General features: G+C 37.8%; 1 protein-coding gene across 2 annotated transcripts; it reads left to right on the top strand.

Moving 5' to 3' along the window:
- Nucleotides 1–1,873: 1,873 nt before the first annotated feature.
- On the top strand, nt 1,874–16,079 carry MASTL (microtubule associated serine/threonine kinase like; the record flags this gene model as incomplete). Of its 2 annotated transcripts, XM_080339580.1 has the most annotated exons (10): nt 1,874–1,958; nt 3,244–3,350; nt 3,676–3,808; nt 5,459–5,628; nt 6,778–8,031; nt 10,011–10,149; nt 11,578–11,592; nt 13,172–13,285; nt 13,376–13,477; nt 15,922–16,079. In XM_080339580.1, exons 1-10 carry the CDS (start codon nt 1,889–1,891, stop codon nt 16,077–16,079), a joined length of 2,262 nt encoding a protein of 753 aa, XP_080195706.1. In that variant the 5' UTR covers nt 1,874–1,888. The 2 variants fall into 2 exon arrangements, with proteins under 2 accessions (XP_080195706.1, XP_080195705.1); XM_080339579.1 differs by lacking the exon at nt 11,578–11,592.
- Nucleotides 16,080–16,249: the final 170 nt, after the last annotated feature.

Below are 16,249 nucleotides of genomic sequence, written 5' to 3'. Positions count from 1 at the left end.
CCTTCTGTTCAAGCAAAATCCAAGTGCCTGAAAGCATACCCTGTGGCTCATTTAAATAAAATCTCTTTTACTTGTTGCATGTGGTCAAAATTCATTATGGTAGTCAGCCTAGGTAGCAAGAGAAAAACTGAGTGGCAAAATTAAGTGGTAGTCTACATGGAGCACTGTGAAGTATGGGAAGACTTGAATATGGTTTTATATTCTGCTTCCACATAAAGGTACAATGGATTAAGACTGTTAACCAAGGGTCTAGTGTAGTTTGTCTTGTTTGCTGTAAGCACACACAGTGAACATCTTGATTAAATTCTGGGGTGAGGTTGCTATGCACTCCTGCAATGCATTTTGAGGGTAAACAAAGGCTTGTGTTAGTGGAATCTCTGCTAAGTGCTGCAGGGGGGCAGAGGAGTTCAGGGTGAAGGTTTTATGAAGGAGATGCTGGATTTGTATATATGGAATAGTATTGTTTATTGGAATCTAAGTACTGGTGAGATTTCTTGGCCAAAACTCAGGTCTAAATTTAATATTATGTATAAATGCTTGCAAAATAAAACCATTAATACACCTGTTCTGTACAAATCAAAATTTCAGTGGTCTTTGGCTTCAGGCCTTGAGTTTGACAGAAGTCTTTCAGAATCAAATAAAAAACTGATTACAGCAGCTATTTGAGAGCTCACTACAGAAAGCAAGCTAGGCAAATAATATAAAATAAGTACATGGTCCATTAAAAGAAAATGTTTCATGTCTGTCTTCTGGAGCTTTAATTATTTTATCCAAGTGAAAAGTATTATGTGGGAAATGAAGTTTGAACAAGGAAGTTTCTATCAGCTTCTGCTCTTAGAAATTATATTTTCCTAGAGGTGAAAGCTGTTTTATCTTTTTCTTGTAAATTTGAAATGTATTTTTAAATGTTAAATTTAAAACACTTGAATGGCAGGTGATGGAGTACCTTATTGGTGGAGATGTCAAATCTCTTCTCCATATTTATGGATATTTTGATGAAGAAATGGCTATTAAGTATATTTCTGAAGCAGCATTGGCTCTTGACTATCTTCACAGGCATGGGATAATCCACAGGTAAAAACCTACTTGTTTTTCTTACAAATAAGTATTTGGTAGTTTAGGTTTTTAATTTTTTTTACTCAACCACGTAACTAATCATGATTTCATAGTAAGTTTATCTCATTTGCTAGACTGTCTAGAAGCTCTTTTTGCATGTGCTACACTGCAGCAATGTCATGAAAGCAACACCTAAAATAAAACGTCCATGTGTTAAGCAGCCAGATATACAGTGCCTTCACTTCCCTGCATGCTCTCCCTCAGTACAGTGCTGCTGCTTTCTAGGTCCCCTCTCGCTGTGACTTAAATGACCGTTAGTTCAGGAACCCTCTGGATACTGCAAGCATGTAACTGTATGACAAGGGGACATTGACTTCTCTAATTCTCCCCCTGTAGTGAGAGTTCTTTGCTGTGTTCAGCAGTGTTACAGAAAACACATTAAAACTTCTAGAGGTTTCATTGTCATGTGTAGGCGCTACATACTGGTAAATGTTGTGAAGGTAGTACTTGTCGAGAACAGTTGTTAAACCTGTGAAACATACAATGTACAGCTCTTGTGACATGCATGATGGTGTTACAAGGCCTGAGACATTTGTACAATATTTAGTGCTAGATATGTTTAATTGTTTTGTGTATTCCTCCAGTTGGAATCTTCTGCTGGCTAAGAGATATTACTGAGGAACAGCTATAATCAATGTTTTGTATTGTTTGGGTTTTTTTTGTGGGTTTTTTTTTTTCCCCTTCTCGTCTGGTAACTTTCTTAATATTGCACAGTTATTTTTTTGCTGACTTCATCTATCTTCATGTCTTCAGGGATCTGAAGCCAGACAATATGCTGATTTCTAATCAGGGTCATATAAAGCTGACAGACTTTGGGCTTTCCAGAGTTACTCTGAACAGAGGTAAGGCTTGTGTGTATCCTTTTGGTTATATTAAAGTGTATTTTTGTGTCACCTTCCCATATTCTTGAATGTTTTACATCCCTGTAGAGGACAGCTTTCAATTGAATAATCTGAAATATTGCACTAATATCTGATTTCTAGTAGGCAAGTACTGTTAGGGTACATGCTAACAAAGGGTCTGTTCTATGCACTGCACTTTAGAAGCTAAAACATTTATTCTTTGGGACAAGGATATTTGAAATATGATCTGTATTAAATATGAAGGACAGGGATTTCAAGGTTTTCTATGAAGTCCACGAAGAATTCAAAGGGTAAATGAATAATTTTGGCTCTTTTCTTGGTGTACCTCTGCCTACTTCTGTCCTTCAGTTCATGTTTCTCTGTCCTTGTATACATCAATTTCCAACCTGAACTGGGACCTTCCAGATGTTAATGTGAGGGACAGGGGAGGTGGCAAGTGCCTAACAGAAGGTTATAAATCAGTGCTTCAGCATATGGATGTACTGTTTTCAAGTAGCAGAAAATATAGCACAACAGGCAAATGACTGTGTGGCACAGGCAACAGGCCTTAAGGTGAACAGCCAGTTCCTGAGTTAGTTTGTACCTCTAACCCCTAAGCTGTATTAGTCAAATTAATGCTGTACAGCAGCAGTTTTTTGGAACTGCTGCTGGACGGCACATCCTTTTTCATATATTAAAGGAATGTAGAAATTCGGAGTTGTCTGGAGTTTCTGATTCATGGTTTTAACAGCATAGAGGAAAATCCTAAGTGTACTGTATTTTCTCTAATATAGTGCTTTAATTTATAAGTTCTAATAGCACAAATTATGTCTAGTTGAACACAATATGTAAATTATAAGCCTGCTTACTTCTAGTGAGCAAAAGATGGCACCTAAGGTTAAATTTTCACATAAGAAACATTTTTCTGTAGCTTTTGTGAGATGTCTTTGGGAGAGAAGGCAGGCTTTGAATCAAATTTACTATCTTAGCCCACAGGCTGGAGTTACTACCTTAAAAATAAGGCTGATATGTTGGAAGATAAATTGGACCCTTACAGATTTTGTATTTATAAACTCTAATTTTATGATGGATATACAGGAAGAAACAGCTTGTGTCAAATAAGAATGTGTGGTTATGTCTACAGTTGGGTTTGGTGCTGCCTTTTGTATATTTGTTCAGTATGTGACTGCATTTATTCCCTCTTGATAAAACTTAAATGCCTGTAGTTTTGCTTATTTAATAGCAAAAGGAAACCTGACCTGCTTCACATTTTGTCTGTTCGTAGAGATAAATATGATAGATATCCTTACTACACCATCAATGGCAAAGCCAAAGCAAGACTACTCACGTACTCCAGGACAATTGTTGTCTCTCATCAGTTCTCTGGGTTTTGTAAGTAGTTTTCATTGTCTTTGAAGTACTTAATTGTTTTGGTTTACTTACTATCTTAAATGTAATAATAGGAGTGATATGGCTATTCTTGCATCTCTTCTGGTAGCACGACTTATATATTTCCAGTACCTTGAAGTTGTGAAGTGATTATCTGGGACTGTATTTCAAATTGCTGGCTATCAGTGGTTCTTCAAAAAATTTGGTGAACATGCACAGCTAAGCTTCAGTGCAAACATAATAAAGAATGTGTGAAGTTACACGCTCAATCCTGGACATTTTGTTCAGGCTCCATTAACTTTTAACTATACTTCTTCCTGCTTGATAGTATACGCCTGTTGGAATGAAAATGCCAGGGCACAATTCAAGTCAATCATCTGACAGTCTGCAGGGACTGGTTTCTCCGTTACCTATGGTCCAAAAGGAAAATACTCCTCTTTCAACTAAATTGTTCAAATCATGTGAGTATACCAAGCCTTGTACTGAGTAATACTCTGACTGTAAGGTTGTAGGCTTTTAATTTCATATGAGCAGCTTTGACCCACTTGATAGAAGGTATACTTCCATTAGTGCCTTGCTGTTTATCATTCTTCTAGTACTTAAGGCTGGACATTTTTTTTCACCTGCACCACTTATGTCATCTTTTGATTTTTTTTTTTTTTTTTAATTTATTCTTCAAATGCACAATCACTGAATTCTTAGAATCATATGCTAGTTTGGGTTGGAAGGGACCTTCCAAATTCATTCAGTCCAACTGCCCTGCAATGAGCAGGGACATCTTCAACTAAATCAGGTTGCTCAGAGCCCCATTCAGCCTGAGCTTGAATGTTGCCAGAGATGGGGCATCTACCACCTCTCTGGGCAACATGGGCCAGTGTTTCACTACCCCCACTGTAAAAACAAACAAACAACAAAAAAAAAACCCTTGCGTATCTTCCATTACCCCTTGTGCTCCTTTCTTACAAGCCCCCTTTAAGTACTGAAAGGTAACAATAAGGTCTTCCTAGAGCCTTCTCTTTTCCAGGCTGAACAACCCCAGCTCTCTCAGCCTGTCCTAATAAGAGAGATGTTCAATCAGTTTCATTTTTTTGTGGCCTCCTCTGGCCCCTCTCCAACAAGTCCATGTCTTTCCTGTGCTGAGGGCTCCAGAGCTGGATGCAGTACTGCAGGTGTGGTCTCATGACAGTGGGGGAGAATCACCTCCCTCAACCTGCTGGCCACGTTCCTTTTGATGCAGCCCAGGATACAGTTGTCTTTCTGGGCTGCAAGTGCACATTGCCAGCTCATATCCAGCTCTTCACCCACCAGTACCCTCAAGTCCTTCTCTGCAAGGCTGCTCTCAATTCCTTCATCCCCAGCCTGTATTGATACTAAAGTGCTAAACAGTACCGGTCCCAGTGTGGAACCTTGATGGACACTACTCATCACCCATCTCAATTCAGCCATTGAATCATTGACTGTTACCTTCTTGATATGACAATCCAGCTAATTCCTCATCCATCAAACAGTCCACCCATCAAATCCATATCTCTCCAATTTAGGGGGAAGGATGTTGTGGGGGGCTGTGTCAAAGGCCTTACAGAAATCCAGATAAATGACATCTGTAGCTCTTTCCTTGTCCACTGATGTAGTCATTCCATCATAGAAGGCCACTAGGTTGGTCAGGCAGGACTTACCTTTAGTGAAGCCATGCTGGCTCTCGCAAATCACCTTTCTGTCCTCCATGTGCCTTAGCATAGCTTCTAGGAGGATGAGAATTCAAAATGACCCTTTATGATTTCGCAGAAATAGTTCGAGTTCTTGGTATACTTTCATTGATTCAAGATAGCAATGTGTGCTTTCATTTGAACTGTCTTGTCTTGCTACTTTCTCATTTCTAACTTGAAATGAGAAAGCAAGGCTATCGTGGTGCCAATGTTCATATAGCTTTTAAATTTTTAGCAAGTCCCTACTTCAGAAATGACTATGTAGGAAAGATGAAAAATTGATGTCATGCATAGCTTTCTATAAATTCTTTCAGTGTAAAAGCCTGACATAGTGTGATTCTTGTTGATATATGTTGTCTATTTTTATCAGCATTTGAATCTTTTTTTTTTTTTTCCCCTCTCAAGATCTTGATACTTCTCAATTAACTCCTGTGATGCCGGTGAGAAGTTTAACTCCTACTCTACTTCAGTCAAGAAAAAGGTTTGGTACCTCCAGTGCCAGTAGTCAGTCACACACATACATGATGTCCAGTGTGGAATCAGAGTGCTGCAGCAGCCCCAGGTGGGAGAAAGATGTAGAGGTCAGGACTGTTTCATCTTCCCAATATAAGTTACAATCAGCTTGTTCTTACATATGCACTGTTGCAGATCTCCTCTACCTAGTTCCCCTAGTTATTTCAAATGTAGCAAAGCCTTCCCACAGGAGAAGGAGCAGGGGTTGTAATCCTTGCTGAGTAGAAGTTTTAGATCCAACTAGTATTATTTTTTTCTTCAAACAAATAGTAGTCCTGTGCAACATAACAGGAAAAGTGAATGCCATTTAGCTTGCAGTAAAGGAGGAGTAATAGAGAAGGCTTCTACTAGACAGCACTGATTTGGCCCTGTTCTCCATGAGGTGGGCACTGCTGGGAGCACTGGCTCTTTGGAAGCTGACCCTGGAGTTTTATTAACTCAGGTTGCAGACAAAACAATTTATTTAAAAGACGGAACTTGTGGAAAAATAGTAAACAAAAGACAGTTAAACTTTTTCAGTTTTTAATAGCTAGTAGAAATTTGAAGTCTTATGTTACTGACATGTTTTATTTTAACACCAGTAATGTAATTTTAGCTGAAACAAAATACTTTCCCCTATTTTAAAATGTTAATGAAATTCTGTACAGATACAGACCTAAAAGAAAATACTGCTGTGCTATTTAGTCCCTTGCCACAGTTCCTATTTAGATCACACAAAAATCCTTATGTTTAAAACAATTTGTAATTATTTGTTTTATTGGTCCATTTCCCAAGGCCTCATTTTTAGTATAGTATTACATACAGAGCAGTAATATCAGATTTTCCTTTTGTTATCTCTCAAGTATAATATGCCACAGGGTAGTATGATGGGGTTCTTTGGTTTGGGGTTTCTAGTAAACTGAGATCTTATGTCCCTTAACTTCTTAACATAAAATCACAAATACAACTTCAGTTGCCATTGTTCTTAGGCATTTTAAAATAATGCATTTTCTATTCTAGCAAGCTTACTTTATGTTCTTAAAGTTAAATTATCAAATTATCTCTAATATATTCTTTTTAATGTCATGTTTGTCACTACTAGTGGTTATAAAGGAATAAGTAATGCTTGCCAATTTGCAGTTATTTATGGGAGTGGAAAAGGGGCATTTTAAAGGACACATTTCTATAATGCTGTAATGTTTTTTTCAATACTCAAAACTTAATGTGCTCAGTTGCAGCAAAGTGAAGATGAACCTTGTTCTACAACAGGCAAAACAAATAACAGTGGGTCAGCTCTCCTATCAAATGTAGAATTCCTGAACAGCAAAGGTATTAAAGGTTTAAAGAAAAAAGAACTGGAGTCTGCCATTTCTCCCATCAGCAGCAATGATTCTGGCAGTAGGCAAAAGGTGGGAAGTGAACGTTCTGATATAAGAGATACTCCTGTGACCACACTGGATGTGAAAGGCATAGTGAGAAAATGTCTTTCTGAAAATAAGGTTTGGGAAGAAAAACTCTTCATAAAGAAAAGAGATACAGCTAATGAAACAGCAGAAACTTCCAATCAACAACAGTCACCTTTAAGGCAGAGTGAGCCTGTCAAGCCTTTCAAAGAGGAAGACATTTTTGAAAAGCCAGGTGTAAAAAGAAGCTTCGAATTAGTTGACACTAGTCCTTGTCAGGAACTTAACTATGTTAAAAAAAGCAATGCAGAATATAAACGTGGCTGTCAGATTTTAGAATTTCCCGCAAACAAAAGGACAGGTTTGACAACTGACATTCAATCCTTAATGCTTTGTGACGATGGATGCCTGCATGACACCTGCAAAAGCAAGGAAGATGACAAGAGTTTTATTGGTAACCAGCGAACAGTAGAAAAATCACTTAGTCCAATTATAGCCAAAAATCTTATGTGTGATCTTGATGCACACTATGAAAAGGATGATAAAAAGGAATATACAAACTCAAGTTTTTTAGGCGCTGATGATGAAAGACCTTTAGGAATCCTCAGTGCAGATTCTGACTTGTCATTTCCCGAAATGTCTGTTACGGAAAGTCAGTTAGAAAAGCAGCTTTCAGATTTGGACAAAAGTGTTAAAGACCTCTCCTTTGAGGAACCCAAACCAGAAGACGTGCCAATAACAACACCGGAGCCCCGAGATGCCTCAAAAAATGGAGAGGAAGCACATACTGTTCCAGACTGCAAGGCATTACATCATGAAAAGGATAATGACCAGCAATGTATGAAAGAAACTCACCTTGACACAGTATCTTCTCCTTCAGAAAAGATGATGGAAGCACTGAATCTCTTTAAAAAGAATGCTGTTGTTTTTCGAAGTTATAATAGTCCAATTAATGCATCCAACATATCTGAGCCATGTAGCATGGCTTCCTTAGATATAATGGATCTTTCACCTGCTTGTAGTGGCTCCTACCCAACAGCTATTACTCCATTACAGAAAGGAAGACCATACAGAGTCTATCAGGTATGTAAGGAGGCACATGAAAACTTTGTGCGTGTGTTAGATGTCAGTGATCTGAAATAATTTCAGTTGTTAATCTAGGGAAAACTGAAGTGGTTGGAGGTAGTCTAGCAAAATGACTTTTGCTGACAGGCTTTCACTCACTGTGCTTCTGTGGCCAGAATCATAATTGACAATAACTGTATGTCCCCTGGCTTGCCTCTGGCTCAGCATGCCTTGTCTGTCCACTTCTCGGAGAAATTCTGTGTTCTTACACTGAACTGGTAAAGAAAGCCCAGACTATTTTGCCTTGTCTTATTTTTGGTGCAGTGTGGCACTTCTTGTGAGTAATTCCAGGTTCCCTGATGTAATGAGAAGTGGTTTGTTGTTTTTGTTTGTGTTTGGGGTTTTTTTTAATGCTGAATCCCTCCCAAGATGGTCTGCAAGTACTATCCAGCTGCTAGTAACTGCTGTTGGGCCTGGTATTTTTTTTTGTATCCTGGAAAAAGTGATGGTGTAGCGTGTACTGTCAGGTACCAATTACAAGCCTCTTACAAAGGCTGATGTAAGCAGCGATAGCTGCTTGCAGGTTATGACGTTTTTGCTTTCACCTTTTAATTTTTTCTGGTAGTAAGTACAAATCTTATTGTCCTAAAGTAAATTGGAGCCCTGATGCGGGAAAAGTAAAAGTAAACTTTTCACTTAATGTTTCCTGTTTCATTTTGGCACAGTTGTATAAGACCTTCACCCAGTTACTTAAGTCCTAGTTGTAGGATTTTAAAGCTGCTGACAGAACTGCCAGTGTGGCATATGATCTAGTGTACAAAAATGGGCCATTCAAAATGTTGTTTTTGGGAAAGCCTTCTTTTTCTGATGTCTTTGTCTGAATTGGTTTTTTCCTGCTTCACTTGCATAAAATTTTGATTGGCTGTGAAACTTAGCTTGCATTCAGCTAAAATGGAGTCAGAGTAGTATGCACTTCATCTGAGAAATAAGTGACTGATGGCATTGTATGTTTTCATAACTTAGATTTGAACAGCAGGATACCTTTCTCATAGACTGGTGTCGTTTTGTTTTGTTTTAAATCACATTGTGATGTTGTGACCTGATTACTTGTTTTCTATTTTAATAGTGGATTCTGTAGGCTTTATGGCATAGTGATAATAAGTTGATCTCTGCTGCACTGAAGATGAAGTTGGAAACAAAATTATACAAGATATATGGGAATTAAGGGTAAAAAAAAATGAGAGCCTCTGTAAGATAATTTGGTAGTATCTCCAGGCTATAATAAGAAACCTTTCATGGCAGTCAGCCTATTGGCTGTGAGAATATATTGGTCTCTTTGCAAGCCTGCATGTTTTATCTTCAAATAAATGTCCCAACTTACTTTCAGAAGGTTTGTGTAGCTGTAAAAAGTCACTAAGTCTAACTTGAGCAGAGCTTCATCTGCAGGCATTATGTAAACTGTAGGATATAGGCTGAACAATAAAGGGCTCACTTATTGCATACCAGATGTAATCAAAATACATTATGTGAGATAATTCAGGATTCTCCTTTTTATTTTACAGGTGTCTTACATATATGCTTTCTTTTCATTGCCTAATGTTAAGAACTCAGTGCTAAAATTGAAAGCTATTTTGACATTCTATTTAGCAGTTTATCTTCAGATTTGAATTTGAAAGTTTGGCTGAGGGGTTTGAGTTTGTGTTTTGGTGGGTTTTCTTGTTTTGTTAGGTTTTTGGAGGCATTACTTGTGGCTATGACACTGGAGGAAGAACTTAGGGAAATGTTGCTTAAAGAGCATTGATTAACTTTATACTTCAAGATGGTTGAGATGAAGAAATGGAAGCACATTTTGCATGTTTTTTTGGGGAATGTACATTTTGTGACGTGTTCTTGACTTGAACTTAAGTATCAACTGTTATACACATTACTGAACCTGGAGATGGGAGTTTTTCTCCTGGTTTTGTTTAACATCTGAAATCTTCATTGTATCTTTTAAGACACCTTATCAGGGAGATGCTGGCACACCATATAGGACTCCAAAGAGCGTCAGAAGAGGAGCTGCCCCAGTAGAAGGTGAACGTATCCTCGGGACCCCAGACTACCTGGCACCTGAGCTGCTTCTGACAAAGCCTCATGGTAAGACAGACAAACCATGGAGCCTGTAAATACTTGAAAGATGATGTATTTACATTTCTAAATGTCTCTAGAGCTCTAAACACTTCAAATAATACAAGAGTGATTTTTATTTTTTTTTTTTAAATAGCCAGATCTTAGCTTTTGCAAACACAGATGGCTGTGTTTGTTTTAGCTGCTCCTTCCATTTACCTTTTTCCACATGGGTGGAGGTTTTGATTGTCTGGCTTAGTCTTGCCTGCTGTTAATCTAGTCCTTTGGAGGCTGTGCTTAGGCAGCCTTAGACTTGTGTGTGGCTTAGGAATCACAAGATGGTCATCCTGAGTGTACTTAAAAGTTCTTGGGGGAGGAGAAAAATTACTAAATTAGTGAAATTTATATGAAAGGATTAACCCTCCAATTATTCTTAGATTGTATTCCATGTTTATTGATATTAAAGTGTTATGTGCATCCAGACTAGTTTGTAAAGGTTCATTAAAAACAGTACAGTTATGGAGCTGAGTGACCTAATGAAATATTTAAGATTTCTGGACATTAGTAGCTATCAAATACTCTTTTGCAAGATACTATAGGGAAAATAAAATAGCACAACTTGGAAGTGCATAAATTTCCTTGGCTCAGATCCTGAGCTCCACTGATAATAACAAAAAGTCTGAAGTTTTCCTGCTGACTTGCAAGAACCATTGACAAAAAATAAATGCAATACATCTCTGATAAATTTCTTGTGTTTATATTTACATTTTATTTGCATGACAAAAGTATTATTTTGTAGAGCTAATAGTCTTGAGTATATGAGATAGGAGATCATCACTGAGGTACAGAGATTACTCATCTGTGGAACAGTAAAATTCTGCTGTATGCAGCCAATACACATTAATTAAAACTGCATGAAAATACTTAATTTGACTATAATGACTAAACCACAACTATATATGTTTAATAATTTTTGCACTTCCAATTAAGAATCCTGGTTATTTGGCAGGCATCGAAACTGGAATAGTTTGGAAATGTAATCAATTCTACTTAATGTGAAACTTGCTTGTGGGGTGATGTCCATCCAATTATTGTTTTCAGGACGTTAGTGATAACTTGCAAAGAGTCTGGGGTTTGTCAGGAAATGACAAATCTCCTGTTGCCTTCAGTGAAGCCAGGGTTTTCTTGCTCTGGAACTCAGAACTTTCCCTCATTAAATGCCATTATCTTACTTGTAGATGTAGTTGTAATTTTAAACTACAATCATGTTACAAAACTATCTTATTTCTGTTTCTAACTTAGATTTAACATTGCCATCTTTCTTTATTGTTGAGTTACTACCCTAAGAAAAAAAATCTGCATTCCTATGCCTCCAGAGAATCATATTTGATATTTGTATTTGTTAGGGTTTTTTGCAATAATTGTAATGTTCTTGCTTCATTATCTTTCCATATGCAGGGAGTCTGATCTCTGGTGAGTTTGCTATATGCTGTGCTGAAATGTAATGTTCAGCATAACTGTGAACAGTCAAAGTATAACTAGATCACAATTTCAAATAAAATTGTTTGGATGACCTATGTTTCTATATAGAAAGATATGCCCAATGTGCAGTCCACACAAGAATGTGTGATGCTCCACAAAAAGATTCAGGAAACATCAATATCATTGTGACTAAGCTATCAGAAATCAGACACGCAAGCCTGTACTTGAGGAGTAAAGTCAGTGTTCTTGGAGATATAGTTTAACAGCAAAACCAGAGACACTTTCTCATTGCTTCCTTTCACTTTGTGATCAGTCTGATTTACTTTGTGTATGGGGGAGGAAGGCTCAGATGCTCAAGACCTGGTACTTCTGTTGCTTCAAATATTGGTAGGCATGATTTAGCAGGGATGTGGTAGGACTTTAATCTAATCTTCAGTTAAACTTTGGGCAGGAAAAATTGCTGTGTTACTACACTGTTCAGAGTTGTGATCTTATTAGACTTTGTCTGAAGCTGGGAATATTTTATCTGAACATCCAAGTGTCTTTGACAACAGTGGATGTGATCTCACTGCTTTGAGATGCTGAGCTTGGTGGTGTTACTGGTGTTAAATGTTGTTATAAGTGCATTAGATCATTAGTTCTGTGCTTCAGTTTTCAGCATTTCTAAACTTAGTCAATAGTCCTGAGAACATTACTTTTTCAACTTGGAGGTGTCTTCCTTTATATGCTAAAAAAGCAGAGAAAACTCACACTTGTTCTTTCAAATATATTGTATTTTTTCAGCAAGTGTGGCATGTATTCTTTATATAGTAGAGTGGGCATGGCTTACAGAAAATATAGAATGCATGCAGTGGTGTCTGGGATTGCTTTGCCTGCTTGTTTTGAAGTGGGTTAATAAGATGAGTTTGGCAAAAAGAAAAAAAGACAAAACCAAACAAACCGAGAAAACCTGGAATGTGGAAAACCAAAATTATTTTATAACAAAGGAGAGATCTAATAACTGTGTTTTGCCCTAACCAATTTTAGTGTAATGTAAACTAATTCCAGCTTCTTGTGTGGTGGCTGATCTCTGCAAGCTGTCTTTGTTTTGACATAAATTTCAACAAAAGAAAATCAAGTTTAATAGTGTCAGTTCTTGGAGTCTTCTCAAAGAACTGAGAGAATGATATGGGTTACAACATGGAGCATTCATCCACTCTCTAGAGCAGTTAGTTGTTGAAGATAACTGTTTCTTATCACAAAATCTCTTAGAGAATCAGCTCCTGGATTTGTGATGGGGGTTGATGATTAGATTTTTAAGAACTGCCTTACTTTTATTTGTAGACTCCAGTATTGTGGATTATTAATTGTGAATATATGAATTAAGGAGCAGACTGGCTTTAAAAAGCCCTTTAATGTATTTTTAATCTTCTGCATGACTATTAAATACAACTGATTTTTGTCTCTTCCCTCATTTCCAAGTTTTGCAGGATTTAAACATTCTTCAGTTTCTGCTATGGCCAATCTTCAAATCTTTGCAAATATTATTAAGCCTTTGTATTAAGGTAATGACCTGGATTTCCCTTATCAGGTTCTGCTGTAGACTGGTGGGCCCTTGGAGTTTGTCTGTTTGAGTTCCTAACTGGAATTCCACCTTTTAATGATGAAACACCAACACAAGTCTTCCAAAATATTTTGAAAAGAGGTAATCTGTTTTGATATTTGGGGAAATTATGTATTTCCAACACTTGTTTTATGGTTTGAGTTACCAGTTCATCTGCATCTTTGTCTGTAGATATTCCTTGGCCTGAGGGTGAAGAAAAGCTGTCTGATAACGCCCAAAATGCAATAGATATTCTTCTAACAATTGACAGTACTAAAAGAGCTGGACTGAAGGGTTAGTATTAAAATTCTCTTGTGTTGTTTGCAACTAATTAAAAATTTCCAAGTGGTGATGTCCTCCTCCTGAAACTTAGACTAATAGATGTCTATTTAGCTTCTGTGTATAGTGCCAGAACCCCTAAGTTGTGTTAATTTCTGTATTTCTTATGGGATTTTGCCCTCTTGAATGAGGAAATTTGGAGGGGTGTGGGTGGTTTTGTGTGTTTGTTTGTTTTAATTGAACTTTTGTTTTACTTTAATGCTGTTTTGTTATAGTACATCAGATGTCAAACACTAAACATCCAAAGTTCACTCTTATCTAACTTAGTGCGAGGTATTTGGGGGTTTTGACCTAACTGATTTTTAGGAACCTTGATTAAAAGCCTATAGCTTGGGAGAAAAGCCCCCTACAAAAATTAATTCAAAGGAGCTTTTCCTTGGGAATCAGCCTGTCTTTACTGCATGCATAGGGAACACAGATTTAGATGATATGTATTTTACAAAATCTATCATTCTTTTCCCTTGTAGAAGGACTGGAACATTTGTTGTTGTAACAGTGACTATGTACTATATTAAAAAAAAACCACAACCCACCACCGAAATAACAAACTGATACATGAAGGATGCTTAGAGTGAGATGTTTTGGAAAAATAGGAAGAAATCTTATGAGAAAACTGCTCAAGAAATCACTAGAGAAGGAAATTATTATGGAAGCACTTACTCATAAAGAGACTAAAGTGTAGAAGCTGAAACTGGGCCAATTCAAATTAGAGAAGGTGCATGATTAGAAATGAAGATCATGATGTCAGAAGGCAATTCTGTGGATCTTTACTGTATCCTAAAAAGCATCAAGTGTCTTAATTTGAAGGTGGTTTATTTAAACTCGAGTTTTTGTCTTTTCCTGGATAATAGAGTGAAATCTAATTTCCTGTTGTGGGCAGAAATTTAAACTAGCTGACATAATGGTTTCTTCCAATCTGAAGTTCTTGGAAATTCATTATTTGTCAGGACCTTCAGTTGTGTCTGATCTCTTTATCCAATTTATAGGCTACTGAAGTAAAGTTTGAATAGCTTTCAGAACAACAATTATGCTTTCTTCATTGTAATTGAATTCCCATCACTGTCATCTTCTCCCCCCTCCCCAACACACATGCTTTCCCTCTGTTTCTCCAGCATGAAGCCCAGCTTACTGAGAAATCCCTCTTCTGTCATGTCTTTATTCTGTGCTTCTATGAGCTCAGAGATAAGAGAAGCTTTAAAGCAGCACTGGGCTGGTATCCATAGTTTGGGTTTGTTTTTTTCCCCTTCAAAGACACGGGCAGGAGCTGGCTGCCAGCTTTGGGACACACTAATATTTCCTTGGAAAAGACAAGGAAGTCTGCTCACATTCTCAGCTGGAGACAGCTTTCAGTATGTGAGAACTTCCTTAGGAGCGGGGCTGCATACAGGTCTGAGATCGTGGATCTGTGCAGTGTCGTACTGCACGTGTGGTTGCTGAAGCTTATTAGGAGTTAGAAGACTAAACCTCTGATTTATTGCCTTTTGCCTAATATAAGTTCTAATATTGTGTTACAAATGCTCATGTCTTACTGTCTATCAGCTAAAACCCTATGGCAAGTGCTTAGAGTAAAATTTGTAGTGAGTGTTTGCCGTCTTCAGACTTCTACCTCCTTTTAAACGTCTTTTCTGTCCTAGTATTTTTTCTACTACTTTGATTTGGTGGTGCACATGATAAAAGCATGGGTTTGTATCCCACACAGCAGTGAGGCTGCTTTCTTGGACTCAATCAAAGCAGCAAAGCCACTTGGATCAGGGGGTGTTGTTTGCAGGTTATGCAAAAGCTGGATGGGAGCCTGTGTGCCACGAGGTCAGCTGGTCAGAATGGACAGGGCAGGGGAGATCTCCTTGAGTCAGAAAGTGTTGTGGCTTGGTCAGTTATCCCACCTTCAGGCTGGGAAAGAGGAATCTGGTGGTTGGTGGTGATGTCACCATAATGATGCCCAGACTGCTGTGTCAGTGGTAAGCTGAAGGGGTCCACACAAAGTGGAAAAGGACGTTCCCTGAGCAAGCAACAGGCAGATGGCCTGCAGTGGAGAAAGTGGAGAATGGAGGCAGTGACTTCCACATGTCTACTCAGCACAGAACTTCAGCAAAATTAGAAAGACTTTGAAGTGATGCTTAAATTTTCTGTGGTGCCCTATCATGAGGAATGTCCCTAGAGTACCTCACTGTGTAAAATAGGCTCTCCAGCTATAGAGAGATAATCAGTTGCCATGACAATAGCTTGATTGCTACTGAGGTTGGGGGTAATCCAAACCCAATTACAATTTGCACTTTTATGCATTTCCAAAAAAAGCAAAATAGAGCAAATCTACCGATAGTTGTGTATCAAGAGAACAAAATGTCTGTGGATCTTGGACAAAAGGAAGTTTCTAACACTTATATGAACTTCTGTTTCAGAACTGAAACATCACCCCTTCTTTCATGGTGTGGACTGGGATAATTTACAGAATCAAACTATGCCATTTATACCTCAGCCGGATGATGAAACTGATACCTCGTACTTTGAAGCTAGGAATAATGCTCAGCACCTGACTGTGTCTGGATTTAGCTTATAGCATCAAGATAAGTGAACTTTCGCCATGGTATGGTTTTGTGCTCTTAGGGGTTGTCTTATAACACTAGTTTGGTCTTAATGAAGTTTCCTTGCCAAATTTAGAATGTGTTTTAACTTATCAGTCTGTTTTTATTATTGTATCCTTCATTCTAAAGTGAAACTACTGTATGA

Source organism: Nesoenas mayeri (genome assembly GCF_963082525.1).
Source record: "Nesoenas mayeri genome assembly, chromosome: 2".
Lineage (NCBI taxonomy): Eukaryota > Metazoa > Chordata > Aves > Columbiformes > Columbidae > Nesoenas > Nesoenas mayeri.
Note: the sequence above shows the minus strand (reverse complement) of the source record. Positions and strands in the feature narration are given on the sequence as shown.